The sequence below is a fragment of the Somniosus microcephalus genome, chromosome 23 (genome assembly GCF_052327205.1).
Source record: "Somniosus microcephalus isolate GS21.2 chromosome 23, FLI_Smic_1.0, whole genome shotgun sequence".
Classification (NCBI taxonomy): Eukaryota; Metazoa; Chordata; class Chondrichthyes; order Squaliformes; family Somniosidae; genus Somniosus; species Somniosus microcephalus.
The window spans coordinates 5,481,376-5,504,921 of NC_141009.1; the positions used below are offsets into that span (position 1 = coordinate 5,481,376).

The 23,546-nt window shown below is 47.4% G+C and overlaps 1 protein-coding gene across 2 annotated transcripts in view; it reads right to left on the reverse strand.

The window, feature by feature from the left end:
* Window positions 1-509: 509 nt before the first annotated feature.
* Window positions 510-23,546, reverse strand: part of LOC147101582 (carnitine O-acetyltransferase-like) — a 33,621-nt gene continuing 10,584 nt past the window's right edge. Inside the window, exons 3-10 of one of the 2 annotated variants that reach the window (XM_085965254.1) lie at window positions 21,504-21,622; window positions 15,305-15,358; window positions 12,807-12,969; window positions 11,403-11,577; window positions 7,563-7,741; window positions 6,172-6,272; window positions 2,294-2,413; window positions 510-1,344 (exon numbers count right to left, since the gene is read on the reverse strand). In XM_085965254.1, the coding sequence (XP_085821380.1) occupies window positions 1,161-1,344; window positions 2,294-2,413; window positions 6,172-6,272; window positions 7,563-7,741; window positions 11,403-11,577; window positions 12,807-12,969; window positions 15,305-15,358; window positions 21,504-21,622 (1,095 nt within the window). In that variant the 3' untranslated portion in view covers window positions 510-1,160. The remainder of the gene's footprint in view (window positions 1,345-2,293; window positions 2,414-6,171; window positions 6,273-7,562; window positions 7,742-11,402; window positions 11,578-12,806; window positions 12,970-15,304; window positions 15,359-21,503; window positions 21,623-23,546) is intronic. The other variant, XM_085965253.1, reaches the window with a different exon arrangement.

The following is a 23,546-nucleotide window of genomic DNA, read 5'->3' on the forward strand; positions in this document are numbered from 1 at the left end:
CTCTGGAGTTTAGAAGAATGAGAGGTGATCTCAGTGAAACATACAAGATTCTGAGGGGGATTGACAGGGTAGATGCTGAGAGATTGTTTTCCCCTGGCTGGAGAGTCTTGAACTAGGGGGCATAGTCTCAGGATAAGGGGTCGGCCATTCAAGACTGAGATGAGGAGGAATTTCTTCACTCAGAGGGCGGTGAATCTTTGAAAGTGGAGTTGAGGTCGAAGAGCTAACATGATCTTATTGAATGGTGGAGCAGGTTCGAAGGGCCGAATCCTGCTCCTAATTCTTAGCTTCCTATGTTGCTGGGGGAGGTTCAAGTGCACATGGTCCCTGTTGCCCTCTGGTTGGGAGTTGCCAACTTTGGTTGGATGTATTCCTGGAGGTGTTAACACACGACCTCTCGCCCCCAACCGCCCCACCTGGTCAAACAGCCCTTCAATACTTTTATAACAAACAAAGGAAAATGATCAAAGGAAAATAAAACACTTTTTTTATGCCCCTATGATTTTTCCTCCTGTGTTGATTACAGGAGATTAATCTTCAATTCCTGGAAACTCCAGGGCAACCCTGGAGGGTTGGCAACCCCAGCTCTGGTACCTCACCCCAGTGCCCATTCTTCAAGCGTGAGCCCAGGCACTGAGTGTTGGCAGGCTATTCCACCGCGGAGTGCAGGGAGGCCCGGGTTTGTAACCATGGCAACCATCGGCTGTCCCTCCCGCAATTCCCTGTGCAGAGCGGTCAGCAGTGGGTCCAACCTCAGGCCAGCCAGGCCACAACTGACCACGGACACAGGCCTTACACGACGTCGCTGCTCCCATTTGCAACAGTCACTATTTCCAAGTATCTGAGTGTTTCGGAAAGATGTGATAAGGTGCTGAATATACACAAGACTCTCTTTCATTTTCAAATGACATTTTGGGATCCAGTCTATGAGTAATGAGAGACATGACGTGTGGGCAGTGTAGTGTGCTCGGGAGGAGCAGGTGACTTTGGACCTGTGGTTCCCAAAGCTCTCCACCGCTGGGGGTTTACTGGATTCTTGTGCTCAAGTCTCTGGAGCGAGACTCGACTCCGGGGCAAGAGCGTTACTCACGGAGCCACAGCTGTCAAAGAGCCGATACTGGTCCGATGGGCTGAATGGCCTCCTCCTACGCTGTATCATTCTATGTATTGGACCGGTGAGTAAGTGAGCAGAGTGGGTGTGTGGAACGACGATGCTCACACCTGTAATAAGCCAGCTGCAGAGCGATCTGGATAAAGGCATCGGGACTCATCCTCTGGGACTTGGCAAAATTTTTTCCAAAGTGCTGGAAGACGAAGCATTTTATATCCACATCACGCACCATCCTAGTGAGAAAGGAGGACAAACATTAATGTCACCGCTGTCACCATAACCCATCGGCCCCCCACCTCAGCCCCCTCCCAAAGTAGTCAACTCATTGGGATACAATTCCCATTTACAACAGTCGCTGTATTTCCAAGTATCCGAGTGTTTCTGAAAGAGGTGATAAGCTGCTGAATATACACAAGTCACTCCTTCATTTTCAAATAACATTTTGGGATCCAGTCTATGAGTAATTTGAGACATGAGGTGTGGCGAGTATAGCGTGCTCGGAGGAGCAGGTGACTTTGGACCTGTGGTTCTCCCCCAAAGTGGACATACTTCATGTTCGAGCCCAGACGATGTGTGTCGGTGGGATATTCAACTGCCTGGGGCATCACAGCCGAGCCAATCCTGACGTCACCGGACTCGCGCACGCTTTGGAGCAGGGGGTCACTCGACAGCAATAAGGGACAGGAACCTTGGTTGATTTTTTTCTCCACCCCCCGTAGCCTGGGGCACTTCGGCCAATTGCAGTGTCACCTCACCCCACCCACCCGCTTTGCTGCGGGGGGGGGGGGGGGGGGGGAGGGAATTGGACCTGTGGGCCTTTGCTGATCGGTGTGGCTCGGTACTACATGCATTTACCCATCGAGTCACCAGGGAAACCCCCTCCAAAAAACAACCCCTCTTTCCCTAGGTGATGGAGTGCAGCTCTCCCGGTGCCCCTCAGAGTCACACACCATCCCGACTTGGAAATATAATCGGCTGTTCCTTCATCGTCACTGGGTCAAAATCCTGGAACTCCCTCCCTAACAGCACTGTGGGAGTACCTTCACCACACGGACTGCAACGGTTCAAGAACACGACCCATCACCACCTTCTCATGGGTAACTAGGGATGGGCAATAAATGCCGGCCCTGCCAGCGATGCCCACATCCCGAGAATGAACATTTAAAAAAAAAAAGCTCTCACATGTTGAGGTTCAGCTTTGCTTTCTCGATGTCGCTCTTTATGTCGGGTGTGATGTTGAAACGGAGCTTCCGAGGCATGGCCAATGGAATCATGGGCGATCGAATCATCACTGAGGTGTTGCTGAAATAGAAGACACACGGAGTATTCATTTATTTAGGGATTACATAGAATATACAGCACAGAAACAGGCCATTCAGCCTAAACTGGTCCGTGCCGGTGTTTATGCTCCACATGAGCCCCCTCCCACCCTCTTCCTCTCACCCTATCAGCATAACCCTCTATTCCTTTCTCCCTCATGTGTTTATCGAGCTTCCCATTAAATGTATCTCTGTTATTCGCCTCAACCACTCCCTGTGGTAGCGAGTTCCACATTCTCACCACTCTCTGGGTAAAGATGTTTCTCCTGAATTCCCTATTGGATTTATCAGTGACTGTCTTCTATTGATGGCCCCTAGTTCTGGTCTCCCCCACAAGTGGAAACATCTTCTCTACGTCTACCCTATCAAAACCCCTTCTTGTTATTCGTTGCAGAGAAAGGAGTCTGTTTTTTAGGCTACGACTTGCCTGCCAGGGGATACTCGTACAGGGAGCAGGGCAGTCCTGAATGTGATGGGCGATCAAGCCGGGGCTTTCAAGATCCCATCTCTTCCAATCACAAATTCCAGATAAAGCCACTGAGCGGTCAGAGGAGGAGAGGGTTTGCTGCTCCCCGCGCAGGGAGTTATCAATCGCAGGGGGATGGTGGGAAGGGTCCGAGGGAGCGTCGGCCTCGATCTGCTCACATGTCAGCTGTGGCTCAGTGGGCAGCACTCTCGCCTCCAGGTCAGAAGGTTCACCCAAGGGACTTGAGCACAAAATCTCGGTGGACACTCCAGTGCAGTGCTGAGGGAGCGCTGCACTGTCGGAGGTGCCGTCTTTTGGATGAGACGTTAAACCGAGGCCCCGTCTGCCCTCTTGCATTTATATAGCGCCTTTAATGAAATAAAACATCCCAAGGCATTTCACAGGAGCGTTATAAAACAAAATTTGTGTGTAAAAGATCCCACAGCACTATTTCGAAGAAGAGCAGGGGAGTTCTCCCCAGTGTCCTCACCAATATTTATCCCTCAATCAACATCACTAAAACAGATTGTCTGGTCATTATCGCATTGCTGTTTGTGGGAGCTTGCTGTGCACAAATTGGCGGCAGCGTTTCCTATATTACAACAGTGACTACACTTGAAAAGGTAGCTCATTGGCTGTGAAGCACTTTGGGACGCCCTGAAGTCCTGAAAGGCGCTATATAAATGCAAGTCTTACATCTCGGGAATGGGATAATTGGAGAGCTCCTTCAAAGGGCCGGCACAGGCACGACGGGCAGAATGGCCTCCTTCTGTGCTGTAAGATTCTCTGATCCCAGCGGTGAGCTTCTGACCATCATTATCTGAGCCCTGGCAGGGGACTGCCTGACTGGGAAGAGGTATTTGCCACCAGCGGCAGAGAATGGGAGGAGAGGGGGAAAAAAGGGACAATAGTGAAAGAGCGAGACCCACATCAAGGCATCTGCTAGGGTTGCAAAGGGGTGGAAAGTTTCCAGTAAATTTCCAGAAATTTTCCACGGGAAGTTTAGCTTGGGAATTTTGCCCAAAAAAGCACATGCTAGCATAATATTGTTTTTTTTGTATTTTTTTTTTTCCCCCACAGGTCCTCTCTTAAAATTACTAACAGAGATGGAATCTTAATTATTAAGGAATTTCTTAATCAATATATGTTTATCTTCTTACTTGGCTTGTTTTAATAATTACAAGTTTTGTGTGTGACTGTGAACAAATGTGTCCTGATTGGTTGGATGAGTGATTAGCTCCCTCTATTTGTAATATTTGCATATCGAATTGTGATTGGCCTGCAGGCATCTGTAAGACTGCTATAGTTTTTTTAAAGATCCAGGTTAGGGGTCCTGAGGGAAGTCATTTTGTTTTCTGCTGATGTTGTGATGATGCAGTAAGTAAATCAGACTTTATACCAAATAAACCAGTTACTTGTTGAACTCTGTTGTCCTTCAATTTAAAATATACAAAATAATACACTATTGGTGATGTAGTGTCGTGTGTGTACAGGTCATGCTTCCATCACATGGAGCATCAGCAAAAATGTACTCACCCTGTTGCAATCGTGCTGATCGACCGCAGTTCGACACAGAGATGAATGCCCTTTATTTCTCTGCATAGAACAATGCCACGTTTACCGTCGGATGTGTGGAAGCATTTTACCCCAGGCATTAAAGATGGAAAGACTGTGTACATGTGCAAACACTGTAGAAAGCCATATGTAAAGAATGCCACAAAGATGCAGCAGCATTTATCCAAATGCAACAACTTCACTCATATTACGTCTATTGGGTGCGCAGCTCATGGGCTTAACCTGCTCCTCAAGGACATCATGGGTTTGAGAACCATGGAAGCACTGTACAAGAGAGCCAAGCAAGTTGTTAAGTATGTCAGGGGAAAACAGGTAGTTGTAGCAACCTACAACTCCAAGCAAATGACAAAGAACAAGAACACCACACTGAAGCTGCCCAACAACACTAGATGGGGTGGTGTTGTCATAGTGTACAACAGCCTTCTGGAGGGTAAGGAGTCGCTGCAAGAAATGGCAATATCCCAGTCTGAGGATATGGAAACCACCATCAAGAAAATACTGCTGGATGATGTGTTTTGGGAGAGAGTGGTTAGCAGCCTTAAACTACTCTCACCAGTAGCATCTGCAATTGCTCAGATTGAAGGAGATGACGCTGTCTTGTCAGATGTTCTCAGGCTTTTTACTGATTTAAAAGAACAAATCAGCATTGCCCTACCCACATCCCTGCTGCTCAAAGCAGAGGAGAAGGCAATTGTTCAATTCATACAGGCGCGTCAAGAATTTTGTGTCAAGCCGATTCATGCTGCAGCATACATGCTGGACCCAAAGCATGTTGGGAGACCAATACTTTCTGGAGAACAGATCAACAGCGCTTACAGTGTGATTTCTACCCTCTCACACCATCTCAATCTGGATGTGGGCAAAGTTCTGGGAAGTCTGGCAAAGTTCTCTACCAAGCAAGGTCTTTGGAATGGGGATGGGATATGGGAATCATGCAAGCATATCAGTGCACATACCTGGTGGAAGGGACTTTGTGCATCTGAGGCCCTGTCACCTATTGCATCGGTGATACTCCAAATCCCACCTTCATCAGTGGCCTCTGAACGAAACTGGTCACTTTTTGGGAATACGCATACAAAGGTGCGCAACAGGCTGACTAACAAGAGAGTGGAGAAACTGGTGGCTATCCGGGCGAACCTACAACTTATTGAGCCAGATACAGAAGTGTCCACCACACAGCTAGACACTGACACGGAGGAGGAAATGGACACGTCAGAGCCAGGGTCAGAGAATCAGGAGGAGCAATGAGGAGTAGAAGACTCAGAAGACTCATGAGTAGAAGACTCAAAGGGACAAAATAAGGACAAATTACAGGCTAAATAAGCTGACGCTCTTTTTATTTTATTTTAGATGGGTCTTTTTTGTGGGGGTTCAATAAAGTTCAAAATTATAACCTAAAGTTTTAAAAGCCTGTTTTTATTTGTATGGAACAGTATGTCTATTTTGATGATAAAGATAATATAAGGGTCAGAGACAAAAACCATCAGTGTGCAAAAAAACTCAAAATTCCCATAAATTCCCGGAAAGTTTCCTCTTTTAAAAATTCCCAGAATTTTGCAACCCTAGCTGTCACCCTCCCCCGTCTCCCCCCCCCCCCCCTAAATATTTGGGAAATTTTTCATTCTGACTGGTTCCCTCATCCTGCGAGCCTTCCTTCACCATCCCCCCCCCCGCCCCTCAAAATAAATCTAGACTCTTACCAATACTCAAAGACATGGTCCAATAAAGCAACAATGGGTGGTCCTTCTGATGGGGAATGCTCGTAAACCAGACCACAAGATCCATCCTCTCCGATAATGAACTGGAGAAAAACCCCAAAGAGAAGTTGAATTAGTTGTTTTCAGTTTGGGCGGCGACAGAGGGGCTACAACTGGCCTCAGTACCTCAGGTTTGTGGGGAGTGAGGGGGTCTTTTGGGGGGAAAAAAAAAGAAAAATCATCCCCGGTTCTCTTCTCTTGATCACTATCCAGTGATCACCCCTGCTGGAATCTGCGAACGTGTCTGAATGTCGGTTGAGGACAGGATCAAGCTTGGGCGGAACGCCCCTCGTGGTCGAATAGCCTGCTGTGGATGAACAATGGCCCCCTTGGATGAGGCGCCAGAGTGTGGCTGGTGTCTGTGGATCTCCACCCAACAGGAGGAATGGCCGCTCAGGCGAGATTCCTTCAGCTTCTTAAAAACAAATAAATTAATTGTGTTTGTTTTATTCACGCATTAGGACAGAGGGAACCAGACAATGAAAACCGAGGGACTGCTGGAGTTGGGGTGCAGGGAGTCAACGCTCAGATACAAACAACTATTGGGTGTAGAGTGAGGGGAAGGGCAGAGAAAGACACCAGGCAGAGGCAGGAGCCTATGAGTGGGTGGGGTGGAGGGAGGAGGAGAGGAGGGAAGGAGGTGCTTTGGGCTGCTATCTAGTATCCAATAGACAGGTACGAGTGTACCCGATGTCTCATCTTTCCCCCGAGGGCTTGTGCTTCCAGAAGAGGAGTCGGAAGAGCTGAGAAAATAACAAAAGGACCTTTAAACTGGAGGAAAAAGTTTAAAAACTCAAGAGTCAAATATTTGAAAACAATTCACGCACAGAGGAGAGTAATTAAAGTTTGCACCCACCCGGATACGCGCTCGCACCCACCCGGATCAAAGTACCCTGTAAGCTGTGCTTTGTTCTGCGTGGCCTGTTACTTTTAATGCGCGGTCCCTTTAAATTTCTGCACATGCTCAGTATTTACAATGGAAAAGCCGTGAGCGGCCGGTGCGGGACCTTTCCCATTCACTGCGCGGCCGCGCTTAGAGGGAACATTAACCCAGAGACATGCTCGCACACACCCAGACACACTCACTCCCAGATTGACAATCACACACACGCTCGCAGGTACACACCTCCAAATGCAAACAAATGACAGCTTGCATTTATATAGCGCCTTTAACGTAGTAAAATGTCTCAAGGCGCTTCACATAGATACACCTTCAAATGCAAACAAACACATACACTGCTTCACAAAGAAATGAGTGTGTAAATTCTGTTTGAACCGAGCTTGACCCAATCAGTGCCCCACCAGCCAGGCGGGTGTCTGCTGCCTCCACGCACCTGCAGGGTTTTGTCAAACCACCTGTTGCCGCTGTTCCACCGACTGCCCCCACCGTGCAACATCTGCCCCGCTATTTGGCTCATGTAGAGCTCGTCCGACACCTTCGGCACGGGAGCATCCAGGCAGATGGTGAAGATGCTCCTCTGGATGCATTTCACGGACTCTTTGTTAACCTTATCTGAGGTAAAGAGAAACAACAAGCACAGTCTCAAAATCCCAGAGCAGTCCGAGAGCTAAGTTCAATTTACCCCACGAATAATTATCTATAATATATTCAGGCAGGCGGGAGGGAGGGGAGGGAGGAAAGAAAGTCACTGTTGTAATGTAGGAAACGCAGCAGCCAATTTGCGCACAGCAAGCTCCCACAAACAGCAATGTGATAATGACCAGATAATCTGTTTTAGCTGTTGATTGAGGGATAAATATTGTCCAGGACACCGGGATAATGCCCTTGCTCTTCTTTGCATAGCTCAGTGGGATCTTTTACATCTATCCGAGAGGGTGTACAGGACCTCGTTTAACGTTTCATCCGAAAGACGGCACCTCCGACAGTACAGCTCTCCCTCTGTACTGCACTGGGAGTGTCAGCCTGGATTATGCACTCAGGTCTCTGGAGTGGGACTTGAACCCACGACCTTCTGACTCAGAGGCGAGAGTGCTGCCCACTGAGCCATGGCTGACACCTAAATATGCGTTCACGTGATGAATGGCCACTCAGACAAGGTACAGGAGAGCTGCTGGTGTCGAGGTACCAGACCCAGATATCGCACAGCAGATTTAGGAAGAGAAACACAGTAATGGTTCCCAGGCTGCAATGTAACGTTAGCATTCAGAAGACAGTAATAAAGTCAAGCTTCACTGTCACTTTTTAGGATATCATCTTAGATCCTGATAAGACTGCCAGGTAACTCTGTTACAAATATCTGTGCATTTTACTCCTGGGACCCCTCACTCTCTACCCCATTCCCAAACACTTTATTCCTGAGCCTCCTCAATCTCTACCTCATTCCCAGGCCCTTTACTCCTGGATACCCCGTCACGTAGAGAGAAAGAATCTTAGCCCCGAAAATCAAGAAGTAGAATCAGTTTGGGTGGAGCTAAGAAACAGCAAGGGGCAGAAAACATTGGTGGGAGTTGTTTATAGGCCCCCAAACAGTAGTTGTAATGTAGGGCAGAGTATAAATCAGGAAATTAGAGGCGCATGTAACAACGGTAATACAGTAATCATGGGGGACTTTAATCTACATATAGACTGGGCAAACCAAATTTGCAGTACAGGTAATAGTGTGGAGGACGAAGTCATGGAATGTATACAAGATAGTTTTCTAGATCAGTATGTTGAGGAATCAACTAGGGAACAGGCTATTTTAGATCTAGTACTGTGCAACAAAAAAGGGTTAATTAATAACCTTGTAGTAAAGGGGCCTTTAGGGAAGAGTGACCATAATATGATAGAATTTTATATCGAGTTTGAAAGTGATTTAGTTAAATCCGAAACTAGGGTCTTCAATCTACGTAGGTATGAGGGGCGAGTTGGGTAAGATAGATTGGGAAACTACACTGAAAGGTATGATGGTAGAGAAGCAATGGCTCGCATTTAAAGGTTTAATACATAATTTACCTCAAATATAAATTCCTTTAAGGCACAAAAACCCCACAGGAAAAGTGGTTCAACCGTGGCTAACAAGAGAAGTTAAAGATAGTATTAGATCAAAGGAAGAGGCTTATGATGTTGCCAAAAAGAGTAGCAAGCCTGAGGATTGGGAGGATTTTAGAATTCAGCAAAGGAAGACCAAGAAATTGATAAAGAAAGGGAAAATAGAGTGAGAGTAAACTAGCGAGAGACATAAAAACAGACTGTAAAAGCTTCTATAGGTATGTAAAAAGGAAAAGATTGGTGAAAGTAAATGTGGGTCCCTTACAGGCTGTGACAGGAGAAATTATAATGGGGAACAAGGAAATGGCAGAGAATTAAACAAATACTTTGTGTCTGTCTTCACGGAAGAAGACGCAAAAAACTTCCCAGAAATAGTGGAGAACCAAGGCTCTAACGAGAATGAGGAACTGAAAGAAATTAGTATTAGTAAAAAAAAAGTACTGCAGAAATTAATGGGACTGAAAGCAGATAAATCCTGATAAAATAGGGTTTTGAAAGAGGTGGTCATAGAGATAGTGGATGCATTGGTTGTCATTTTCCAAAATTTCATAGATTCTAGAACGATTTCCGCAGATTGGAAGGTAGCAAATGTAACCCCACTATTTAAGAAAGGAGGGAGAGAGAAAACAGGGAACTACAGACCAGTTAGCCTGACATCAGTAGTAGGGAAAATTGCTAGAATCTTTTATCAAGGACATGGTAACAGGGCACTTAGAAATTAATAGGATTGGGCAGTCAACACGGATTTATGAAAGGGAAATCGCGTTTGACAAATCTGTTAGAGTTTTTTGAGATTGTAACCAGCAGAATAGATAAGGGGGAACCAGTGGATGTGGTGTATTTGGATTTTCAGAAGGCATTCGATAAGGAGCCACACAAGAGGTTATTAAACAAAATTAAGGCTCATGGGATTGGGGGTAATATACCAGCATGGATTGAGGATTGGTTAACGGACAGAAAACAGAGAGTAGGAATAAACGGGTCATTTTCGGGTTGGCAGGCTGTAACTAGTGGGGTACCGCAAGGACCAGTGCTTGGGCCTCAGCTATTCACAATCTACATCAATGATTTGGATGAGGGGACCAAATGTAATATATCCAAGTTTTCTGATGATACAAAGCTGGGTGGGAATGTAAGTTGTGAGGAGGATGCAAAGAGGCTTCAAGGGGATATAGACAGGCTAAGTGAGTGGGCAAAAACATGGCAAATGGAATATAATGTGGAGAAATTTTAAGTTATCCACTTTGGTAGGAAAAATAGAAAAGCAGAGTATTTTTAAAATGGCGAGTGATTGGGAAATGTTGGTGTTCAGAGGGACCTGGGTGTCCTTGTACACGAATCACTGAAAGTTAACATGCAGGTACAGCAAACAATTAGGAAAGCAAATCGTATGTTGGCCTTTATTACAAGAGGATTTAAGTATAAGAGTAAAGACGTCTTACTGCAATTATATAGGGCCCTGGTGAGACCACACCTGGAGTATTGTGTACAGTTTTGGTCTCCTTACCTAAGAAAGGATATACCTGCCATAGAGGGAGTGCAACGAAGGTTCACCAGACTGGTTCCTGGGATGGGGGGACTGTCCTATGAGGAGAGATTGAGTAGACTAGGCCTATATTCTCTAGAGTTTAGAAGAATGAGAGGTGATCTCATTGAAACATACAAAATTCTTACAGGGCTTGACAGGGTAGATGCAGGGAGGATGTTTCCCCTGTCTGGGGAGTCTAGAACCAGGGGTCACAGTCTCAGAATAAGGGGTCGGCCATTTAGGACTGAGATGAGGTGAAATTTCTTCACTCAGAGGGTTGTGAAGCTTTGGAATTCTCTACCCCAGAGGGCTGTGGAGGCTCAGTCGTTGAGTATATTCAAGACAGGGATCGATAGATTTTTGGATATTAAGGGAATCAGGGGATATGGGGATAGTGGGGTTGAGGTAGAAGATCAGCCATGATCTTACTGAATGGCGGAGCAGGCTCAAGGGGCCAAATAGTCGACTCCTGCTCCTAATTCTTATGTTCCTATGTTCTCTCTCTCTACCTTACTCCCAGACACTTTACTCCTGGGTCCCCCTCACTCTCAGGCACTTGGTTCTTCACTCGCAGAATATACTGAGACCCGCATAGTACGGAACGGGACTAAGTTATTCCTTCCCTTGTGTGCTGGGCTTTTTCTGGAGACCGACCTTTGATAAGAGTGTTGTAAGCCTTCGCCCAGCTGTTCCGATGGCCAGTTGTAAGGAGGCCGAGCGGCTCTTTGTTTGTCTGGAGCGAGGAGTGCCAGATCTTCTCCAACTGCATGTAAATCTGGTCCACAGTCAGCGGGCTGCCGTCACTGTTATACACAAACAGCTCAAAAAACTGCAAAATACAGACGGGAATCATTAACTTAAAACTGTGGAGCATAAGAATGTAAGAATTAGGAGCAGGAGTAGGCCATTCGGCCCCTCGAGCCTACTCCGCCATTCAATAAGATCACGGCTGATCTTCGACCTCAACTCCACTTTCCCGCCCGATTCCCATATCCCTCGATTAGAGTCCAAAAATCTCTCTCTCTCAGTCTTGCATATACTCAAAGACTCAGCATCCACAGCCCTCTGGGGTAGAGAATTCCAAAGATTCACAACCCTGAGTGAAGAAATTTCTCCTCATCTCAGTCTTAAACGGCCGACCCCTTATCCTGAGACTGTGACCCCTAGTTCGAGACTCTCCAGCCACGGGAAACAGCCTCTCAGTACCTAACCTGTCAATCCCCCTCAGAATCTTATATGTTTCAATGAGATCACCTCACATTCTTCTAAATTCCAGAGAGTATAGGCCCAATCTACTCAATAAGCGTACAGAGCAGGATGGTCCAAGGTTCAACCCTCGGTTACTGGGCGGAGTTAACGAGCTCATATGGGGTAACAGCAAGAGGGTTTCAATTGGCCTCAGCACCCCTGGACTGGGTGGGGTAAACAATCAGCCAGGGTCTCCCCCTCCCCACTCCTGATCACTGTGGAGCAACCCCTGCTAGAAATTGTAAACACACAGACATGGAAGGCTGTATCGGGCCTGCTGTGACGCCCACTACAGTCGAATAGGCTGCTGTTTTCTGACACCGTTCACTGTCTGAGATCGCACGTGAAGAATGGCCTCTTGCGTGAGGGACTGAAAAACAATCGCCGATCATCGAGCTGCCCCCCCTCCCCCCCCAGTAACACCATTGCTAACATGTTGGGATAGAACATCATATTTTGGGATCCAGTCTGTGAGTAATTTGAGACATGAGGTGTGGTGAGCTCGGGAGGAACAGGTGACTCTGGACCTCTGGTTCCCAAAGCTCTCCACCACTGGGGGTTTTCCTCGCCTCGTGTCTGGGTCTGCTGTAGACTCATTGATGAGATTGATCGCTGCGATTGGTCAACAACTCCATTATTATTCGATCATGTGACTACCTGAATGGTAGAAGGTGAACTAGACGGATCCGGGTCTTTTTTCGTCCAGCAATTCCTATATTCCTTCAGAAGATGATAGGAGAAACATGGGGAAAGAAAACTTCAAAAAGGGGAAGAGACTTTGCCATGTTCAAACGCCCGCAAGGAACCCACCTGGAAGTTGTGCACGACCGTGATGTGTGCTGGTTTTTTGGTCAGAGTGTAGTTGACGACAGTATCACTTTTGGAACCCGGGATCCGACAGGACGAAAGAATCTGGTAATACTGGTTCATGCAGAGTGGGCTCCCTCCCAGAGTCTCCACAGGAAGGGTCTCACTGCGAGAAAGAACAAGAGGGGAATGTCTTCATCTATTCGGTAAATACAGAGGGGTACGGTGAGCGCCTCAAATTTAAAATTCTCATCCTTGTTTTCAAATCCCTCCATGGCCTCGCTCCTCCCTATCTCTGTAACCTCCTCCCCCCCACCCGCCCCGAGATCTCTGCACTCCTCCAATTCTGGCCTCTTGAGCATCCCCGATTTTAATCGCTCCACCATTGGCGGCCGTGCCTTCAGCTGCCTGGGCCCTAAGCTCCGGAATTCCCTCCCTAAACCTCTCCGCCTCTCTCTCCTCCTTTTAAGACACTCCTTAAAACCGACCTCTTTGACCGAGCTTTTGGTCACCGGCCCTAATATCTCATGTGGCTCGGGGTCAATTTTTGTCTGATTTAAGCTCCTGTGAAGCGCCTTGGGATGTTTTACTACGTTACAGGCGCTGTATAAATGCAAGTTGCTGTTGTGTTACAGGGACCTGGAAGAAATGGAGAATCTTTAGTAGAGAGAGCGCGGGCCTGAGCTGGAGTGGAGGCAGCGGCAGCAGCAGCATAAAGGGAGCCGAGCGCCGATTCAAAAAAAACACAGGAGCAACGTCACAGGATAGCTGGTAACTGATTGGTTGGTAAAGGTCAAGGTCACACCTTTTTTTTTCTTCAAGTTAGGGGCTGGGGTTAAATAGCTGGTTAGGGATAAAGCAGGAGCTTGGAGATTAGAAACTGTTAATACTATATTATATTAATAACTTGAATTAGATACATCTTAGTCTTAAGTTTCTGTAAAGTTAGTTAATAGTCGAATAAATAAAGGCATGGCAGGGCAGCTTGGGCCAGCAGAATGCACATCCTGTGCCATGTGGTGTCCTGGACAACCACATGTGCAGGAAGTGTTGTCAGCTGGAGGAGCTCGAGGATGAGGGACTTCAGTTACATGGATAGACTGGAGAAGCTGGGGTTGTTCTCCTTAGAGCAGAGAAGATTTGATAGAGGTGTTCAAAATCATGAGGGGTCTGGACAGAGTAGATAGAGGGAAACTGTTCCCATTGGCAGAATGGTCGAGAACCAGAGGACACAGATTTAAGGTGATTGGCAGAAGAACCAAAGGCGACATGAGGAAAACATTTTTTACGCAGCGAGTAGGCGGGAGCCTACTGTCAACAAGGGCAAACGTCGACAACAAAGTCCAACACCGCCTTCAGTGTGCCAGTGCAGCCTTCGGTCACCTGAGGAAGAGAGTGTTTGAAGACCAGGACCTCAAACCCGGCACTAAGCTCATGGTCTACAGAGCAGCAGTTATACCCGCCCTGCTGTATGCCTCAGAGACATGGACCAGGCACCTCAAAGTACTGGAGAGGTACCACCAACGCTGCCTCCGCAAGATCCTGCAAATCCATTGGCAGGATAGGCGCACCAATGTCAGTGTTCTTGCTCAGGCCAACATCCCCAGCATCGAAGCTTTGACCACGCTTGATCAGCTCCGATGGACGGGTCACATTGTCCGCATGCCCGATACGAGACTCCCAAAACAAGCACTCTACTTGGAGCTCCGACACGGCAGGAGAGCCCCAGGTGGGCAGAGGAAACGCTTCAAGGGCACCCTCAAAGCCTCCTTGAAAAAGTGTAACATCCCCACCGACACCTGGGAATCCCTGGCCCAAGACCGCACAAAGTGGAGGAGAAGCATCCGGAAAGGCGCCGAACACCTCGAGTCTCTTCGCCAGGAGCAAGCGGAAGCCAAGCGCACGTCAACCCAAGCACCCCACCCACCCGCCCCTTCATCCAGCATCTGCCCCACCTGTTAGAGACTGTAGGTCCTGCATTGGACTCATCAGTCACCTGCGAACTCATTTTTAATGTGGAAGCAAGTCATCCTCGGTTCCGAGGGACTGCCTAAGAAGAAGAGGTTAAGATCTGGAATGCATTGCCTGGAAGGGTGGTGGAGGCAGACTCAATCATGGCTTTCAAAAGGGAGTTGGATAAGTATATGAAGGAAAAAAAATTTGCAGGGCTCCGGGGAAAGGGCGGGGGCGAGGGACTAGCTGAAGTGCTCTTGCAGAGAGCCGGCACGGGCTCGACCGGCCGAATGGCCTCCTTCTGTGCTGTAACTATTCTGTGATTCTATGGCAGCAGTGGTCCTAATGCAAGCAGCCCGATAGCTTTCCCCTCGCTCCCTCAATCTTTGTGCGGATCACCTGGTCTACACTGCACCATCGGTATTTGCTGTTAATCACCGGTGCCCGTTAATTGTCAGACCTATATTAACCACCAGTCCGACATCAACAATCCCTTTTTTCTGTATTTTTAATCTCAGTTTAGTGATCAAATGCGATTCTGTACTTACTTGTCAATCATGGATTTAAAGTCGAGAACACCAGAGATCAGCTTGGCAGCAAACCTGGAACAGAGCAGAGACAGATATCGGTACTGAGCACCAACTAACGGCAGCAGGCCATGCAAGACCAGGAGCGGTCACTGCTTTTCACTCTCTACAGCAGTGTGACTCACTCACCTTTCAGCAAGGGCCACATTCCCAAACATAAGCAAGAAAAGAAAGTACTCCCATTTCTATAGCGCCTTTCACGACCTCAGGACGTCCCAAAGTGCTTCACAGCCAATGAAGTATTTTTCAAAGCGGAGTCACTGTTGTAATATAGGAAACATGGCAGCCAATTTGCTAACAGCAAGCTCCCACAAATAGCAATGTCATAATGACCAGATAATCTGTTTTTAGTTGAAGATAAATATTGGCCAGGGCACTGGGGAGAACTCCCCTGCTCCTATTCCAAATAGTGCCTGTGGGATCTTCTACTGTAGTGTATGTACCTTTAAGAGCCCCTGTGTACTGTAATACCGGTAGTGACCACTCAGGTATATAAGCCTGTATAGTGTCTTGTATCTTTTAGTTCATCTCCAGACTTTGTTCAGTAAACACCTGTTAAACCAACTCCTGCATTCCGTGTCTCCATTAATACACGGATATAACAGTGGCGACCAATTGGAAACGGACTTACCTGCAATTCGGCAGCACCTCAAGGAGATCGATTCCTCAGACTAAGGTCGAAGGTCGAAGAAAAAAAAAACAAAAAAAAAAACTGTGGTTTCACCAGCTAGCCGGGCTGGTGGCAGGTACTGCACTAATCCTTCCTGGGCAGCGGGCTGGGGCTCGATCGGGTGGCTCTGCAGCAGGGCCGAGCGAGTCGGAAGCAAACAGAGACAGAGGGTGGAGCACTCGGGAGACGGCCGGCGCTGCAAAGCAGGTCGGCGTTCGGACCAAGCAGAGGGAGGGAAAAATCCCAGAGAGTCTGGCGGGAACGAGTCTCCAACTATTAAAAATATCTGTGTAAATAAAAACCGCGGAGAACAGCGTTGTCAGCAGCGGCAGCGGCGGGAAGCGCCATTTTTTCTCGGCAGGAAAGAAAGGAAAGCGCGGGAGGCGCCATTTTTGATTTTCAGGATGCCTAAGACTGGCAATATTACTGCTTTCGATAGTAATATAGAGGATTGGACCACATATGTGGAAAGAGTGGAGGTATATTGCACAGCGAATGAAGTAGAGGATGATAAAAAGGCATCGGTACTTCTAAATTTGATGGGCGCAAGGACATACGGGCTGTTACGAAACTTAATCACTCCAGCCAAACCGATGGACAAGAATTTTAAGGAGATTGTTGATACCCTACAGGAGCACTTAAACCCAACACCGCGGCTCATAGCAGAACGATTCAAATTCTTCAGGAAGAATCAGCACAAGAATGAAAGTAACGCTGATTACCTCACCGAATTAAGAAAGCTGTCAAAGCACTGCCAATTCGGGGCAGGACTGGCAGATTCTCTACGAGACAAATTCGTCTGCGGTCTCCTAAGTGAAGGAACACAGAAAAGGCTACTTTCTGAGAAAGATTTGACACTGGACAAGGCTTTCAGTGTGGCTGTATCATACGAAGCAGCAAGAGGAGCTGCAGAGATACAGCAAAAGCCACAGGACTTCGGCACCCATGAAATAACACGGGGTTTCGAGAGATGTTATCGCTGCGGCAGATCCACCCATGACCAGAGGGACTGCTGGTTCAAGGACAAAGCATGCAGGCAATGCGGAAAGATGGGACACATTGCACGTATATGCCGATCTGGAAACAAAAAATCCACTGACAGAAAAAAAATCAATAAGGAAAAGTACAGAAAAGGTACAAATGATGACGGACAGTAGCTCCGAAGACCAGAAGAGCGACAGCGACTCTGGAAACAAGAGACTAAGCTGTCTCAAATTACATAATGTAATTGCCAAAGAAGATTACCAGACCATTTGGGTTACCCTCACGATAGCGGGGTCCCCAGTTAAAATGGAGCTTGATACAGGATCAGCTCTGACCGTCATAAGTCGACGGGATTACGAGCGGCTATTTCCGCATATACCTTTGAAAGACACATCCATTATCTTGAAGACATATACGGGGCAGAAAGTATACCCCAGAGGGAAAATAAGGGTGCCTGTTGTATACAACGGCAAGGAAATACAGAAGTTGTATTTATACGTTCTGCAAGATGGTGGTCCACTGCTGTTGGGACGTGAATGGATCAGGAAGATACGTTTAGACTGGCACTCCATTCAGGCACTGACGGTGACCAGTAAGAAAAAAAAATGATGACGTCATACCTGAACGATTAAAAGACATCTTGGCCAACGCCAAAGAAGTGTTTCAACAGGAACTAGGAACCTTGAAAGGCGTCACCGCCTCAATAAAAGTGGAAGATGCGGCAATTCCCAAGTTTTTTAAGGCAAGGCCGGTGCCATACGCAATTCGTCCAGCAGTCGAGGCAGAGCTGGAGAATTTGGAAAAGGCAGGCGTGTTATCCAAGGTAGATTGGAGCGAGTGGGCAACACCCATCGTCCCGGTCATGAAGAAAACGTTGAATAATGATAAATCTGAAGAACAGAGAAAAATTCACATCTGTGGGGACTTCAAGGTGACTGTAAACCCGGTCCTTCACACGGTACAGTATCCTCTTCCGAGGATAGAAGATATTTTCGCCTCACTATCCGGAGGGAAACGTTTCACCAAAATTGACTTGGCACAGGCATATCTACAGATGGAGGTTGAAGAGGCCTCTAAAAAGTATCTCACGATAAACACACACAAAGGCCTGTACCAGTACAATCGACTGGTTTTCGGAGTAGCATCAGCTCCAGCTATCTGGCAAAGTGCTATGGAGCAAGTCCTCCAAGGGATTCCGGGGACTCAATGCTACCTAGACGACATCCTTGTAACAGGAGAAAACGACAACGAGCACCTTGCCAATTTGGAGCAGGTGCTCACTAGACTGAGAGAACGGGGCCTACGAGCAAATCGCCCCAAGTGCGAATTTTTCCAGAAACAAATATCATATTGTGGCCATATAATTAACGAAGAAGGGTTGCATAAGTCACCTGAAAAAATTGAAGCGGTCATAAAAGCCCCAGCACCTGAAAATGTCTCACAATTAAGGTCGTTCCCGGGATTGATAAATTACTATCATAAATTTTTACCGAACTTGTCAACTGTTCTGCACCCTCTTAACGCACTGCTACAAACGGGAGTAATTTGGAAATGGAGCGAAGACTGTAAACGTGCCTTCCATAAATGCAAAGGCTTGATCACGTCCAAGGAAGTGTTGGCTCATTACAACCCATCACTGCCAATCAGACTGGCGTGCGATGCATCCCCTTACGGCGCAGGAGCGGTATTATCGCATAGATTCCCTGATGGCTCGGAGCGGCCGATAGCTTTTGCGTCACGCTCATTGAACTCAGCTGAGCGTAACTACGCCCAGATCGACAGGGAAGCACTCAGCCTGGTGTGGGGAGTGAAGAAATTCAACCATTACCTACACGGACAAAAATTTACCTTGTTGACTGACCATCAACCCCTCGTCTCCATATTCAACTCTAAAAAGGGCGTTCCCATTATGACAGCGCAAAGGCTACAGAGGTGGTCCCTTTTCCTAGGGGCACACCAATATGACATAGAATACAAAGGATCAAAACAGCATGGGAATGCTGACGGTTTATCGCGCCTACCGTTGCCAACGGTAGAAGAGGCACCTACAGTGGACCCAGTGGAGATGTTCCACTCAACCATAGTGGAATGTCTACCAGTAACAAATTCTACCATTGAAAAGGAAACGAGAAATGGCCCGACTCTCTCACGAGTCTACGATTTAACGGTGAAGGGATGGCCAGCACATGGCGAACCACTGTTGCCAGCATTCTCGCAAAGAAGAGAACAGCTGTCAGTGTGCCGAGGAACCTTGATGTGTGGATCCAGAGTGGTGATTCCACCCAAACTCCAGGATAAAGTGCTAAAGGAGCTTCACGAGGGGCATCTGGGTGGAGTGAAAATGAAGAACCTAGCCAGAGCGTTTGTGTGGTGGCCAGGTATCGATGGAGACATCGAAGAAATGACCAAGAGCTGCCTAGGATGCCAGAAGGTCCAAAACGCCCCACCACAAGCCCCTCTACATCCATGGGAGTGGCCCTCATCTCCATGGCAAAGGGTACATATCGACTTTGCTGGTCCATTTATGGACTCAATGTTCTTAATCGCGGTTGATGCACACTCCAAGTGACCGGAGGGAATTAATAAGTCCTCCACCACCACGGAAAAAACCATCACAGTATTAAGGACCATATTTGCCAGGAATGGGCTGCCTGAACAGATCTGTTCTGATAATGGACCGCAATTTGTGTCCGAAGAATTCAGGAAGTTCTTAAAAAAACAATGGGGTTAAGCACTACACGTCCGCCCCATACCATCCCGTCACCAATGGATTCGCTGAAAGGTTTGTCCAGACCTTCAAGAAGGCCATAAAGGCCATGGGTAATGAAGACATAAATCTACAACATAAGGTAGATAACTTCTTGTTTGCGTACAGGAATGCAACACACGTGGTTACAAACCAAACTCCCGCCATGATGTTTTTCAATAGAAGACTAAGATGCCGGCTGGATTTGATCAAGCCAAACATCAGAAGGGACGTAGAGAACCAGCAATTTCAAGGCATGAATGAAAGGCCAACTAGAACCTCCCAGATAGGTCAACAAGTTTTGGCCCGGGACTACCGTACCGAGAAATGGTAGCCTGGAACTATTTGCACACGACTAGGACCGCTGATGTATACCGTGGACATTGGAGAAAGAATAAGGCACCATGCTGACCAGATCATAGAGTCATCCGAAAAGGGACAACCTACACCACAACTCTATACGCCTAATGATGAAGCAGAGATACCCATAGTATCTACCTCCGATCCGGTGATACTGGAACCAGATGAACCCGACACTGGCATTCAAGCCAAATCGACCTTGCCAAAAGAACCTACTACACCACCGAAAACTACTACACCACCGAGGCGTTATCCGGACCGAGTCAGGAAGCCTCCAGAGAGACTGACTTATAATTAATTAACTGCAGCAAATGTGTAGATTATTGTTCTTGTAAACATGTTAATTAATGATTACTTAAAATGTTATGTACTAATTATCTAAAAGGGGAGGAATTGTAGTGTATGTACCTTTAAGAGCCCCTGTGTACTGTAATACCGGTAGTGACCACTCGGGTATATAAGCCTGTATAGTGTCTTGTATCTTTTAGTTCACCTCCAGACTTTGTTCAGTAAACAACTGTTAAACCAACTCCTGCATTCCGTGTCTCCATTAATACACGGATACAACATCTACATCCACCGGAGACAGCAGATGGGACGTCGGTTTAACGTCTCGCCTCAGACAGTGCAGCGCTCCCTCAGTACTGCACTGGGAGTGTCAGCCTGCATTATAGGCTTAAGTCTCTGTAGTGGGATATGAACCCACGACCTTCTGACTGAGGCGAGAGTGCTACCAAGTGAGCCACAGAGAGAGGGAGGGGCGAGGCCATGTCGATGAGGGGTGGGGTGAAGAAAGCTAATCTTTCGATTAGGCACTTTACAGCCTTCTGGAGTCAACATAGAGTTCAACAATTTCAGATCATAACCCCGGCCCCTATCGTATATATATTTTTTATCCACACTTTTCTTCTGTTCTTCTCTCCCACATGGCAGCTGTCTTTCATTCTACCAGCGCAATTTACACTTCATCTCGAGCCATCCTTTGTTTCTTAACCTGTCCCATTACCATCTCCTCTCGCCTTGAATATCTCTTAATGTCTCTCAATATCTCTTAATCTCTCCTGCCTTCTATTCTATCACAGGCCTTCCCTTTTGTTCTTTCATCCCCTCCCCCATTTCCCAGCCACTACACTTGCTTAAAGATCTCTTCCATTTCCTGCTTTTTTCCATGTTCTGACGAAAGGTCATCGACCTGAAACGTTAACTCTGTTTCTCTCTTCACAGATGCTGCCTGACCTGCTGAGTTTCTCCAGCATTTTCTGTTTTTATTTCAGATTTCCAGCAGCTGCAGTATTTTCTTTTTGTCTGGGATTTTTTCTCCTAGTTAACCCAGGACTAACTGTAAGCCCTGGCTAATTTTATGATTTGAATTTTGTTCGAGTCCACTGCCGCACTATTACCTGAGCTGCCCTTGGCGATCATGGTAATCCTGTTTTGGCAACACCACACCGGGACTGGAATGAATTACCACAGGAAGCCTGTATTCCAGGTAGGCTACCCTCAGCCACCAGTCAGAGAGCTGGGCAGGAAAGAAACGAGAGGTGGTAAGCTTTGAGAGACATTCTTCACCTGCGAACATCGACAGCGAATGGAATTAAGCTATCCAACCATGGGGAGCTTCACTGCTGAGCTTTGTCTGATGCCCTCACACACACGAGCACTTCCAGCAGGAGTCAGTGGGTGGCAATTAAAAGCAGAAGCCCAGACTGATTTTCCTGTTCTATCCCCTAGTCCAGATTTGAAAGGACCAATTGTAGCGCCCTGCTGCTTCGCCCTCGGCTGCGATGGGCTTCAACACACGACCAGGGTCTGAACCTAAGATCTTCCTGTGTGACTCAGTCCCACATTGGGTTGTGGAATAATCCACTGGGAATGAACAATCGACCGTGACAAAGTGAGAGTGGGCATGACATGGAGGTCCACGCATCCTGCCACTGAAACCATTTCATTTTCCTGGTAAGGTTCTACTGAAACTTTTAACGGGTAATGTAGAAAGAACACTCCCCGCCCGCCCCCACCCCACCCCACCCTTAGGAAGGATATATTGGCCTTGGAGGGAGTGCAGCCTAGGTTTACCAGACTGATACCCGGACTCCAGGGGTTAAATTGTGAGGAGAGATTACACACAAACTAGGGTTGTATTCCCTGGAATTTAGAAGGTTAAGGGTGATTTGATTGAAGTTTTCAAGATATTAAGGGGAACTGATAGGGTAAAGAGAGAGAAACTATTTCCGCTGGTTGGGGAGTCTCGGACTAGGGGCCATAGTCTAAAAGTTAGAGCCAGACCTTTCAGCAGTGAAATTAGGAAACACTTCAACACACAAAGGGTGGTAGAAGTTTGGAACTCTCTTCTGCAAACAGCAATTGATGCTAGATCAATCGCTAATTTTAAATCTGAGATTGATAGCTTTCTGTTAACCAAAGGTATTAAGGGATATGGGGCAAAGGCGGGTATATGGAGTTAAGTCGCAGATCAGCCATGATCTCACTGACTGGTGGAACAGGCTCGAGGGGCTGAAAGGCCTCCTCCTGTTCCTGTGTTTCTAACCAGGGATTTATAAAGTTCTAGCATGATCTTTCTCAGTGGATTATTTCTGAAGCTGTCAGGTGCTTTGACTGCCGGGATCACACGGTGATTCCTCATTCCTCTGCCAGAGAATAGCAGGACACCGGTTTGTGACCACGATACCGCAGTACTGCCGAAATGGTGCTGTGGGAGCTCAGGGTAGGTGGCAAGAACACCGGGCACAGCACATGGACACACAAATGCCCAGCACCCCCACACTGCCTCATATTTGGCAATCGTGGCCCCCTAGACATTGCCAGTGTCCGACACCCCATCTGAGAACTCAACGTCGCCTAGCTATCCCATCCCAGAATAAGCAGGCCTCTTTAGTTGAGCGTCTTCGGGGACGTGCACTCTTTACTGCCTCCCCAACGAGCCCATCGTCCTTCACCAAAGTGTTGCATTGCGCTTCCCTCCCCATTGAAACCATTTCGAAGGTTCTACCACTGCGGAGGGCAGCACCGACACCACGACACAGGTAGGGAATTGATTCTGTCTGCAATCCATTCACTTTGGGACACAGTGATGCATGAACAGAACCAGGCCCAGAGCCAGCCAAGGGTAGGCCTTTCTTCCAACATGAGCTGTGAAGCCATATACCCGAAAAGTTGAAATTTGCAGGGCTACGGGAAAAGATTGGGACTAATTGGAGAGCTCTTTCAAAGAGCCGGCACCGGCACGATGGGTCAAATGGCCTCCTTATGTGCTGTATGATTCTATGATCTGGAGACAATCGCACGGTCAGTTTAATGCCACCAGGGTTTCCCCCAGATGTTTGGCTGCCCTTAGTTGAGTAACACCTCAACCGACAATGGCGGTGAGGACGTGGTGGTCTCGATCTTGCGAGTAACTTCCAGCTCCAATATCCACGAGAGTG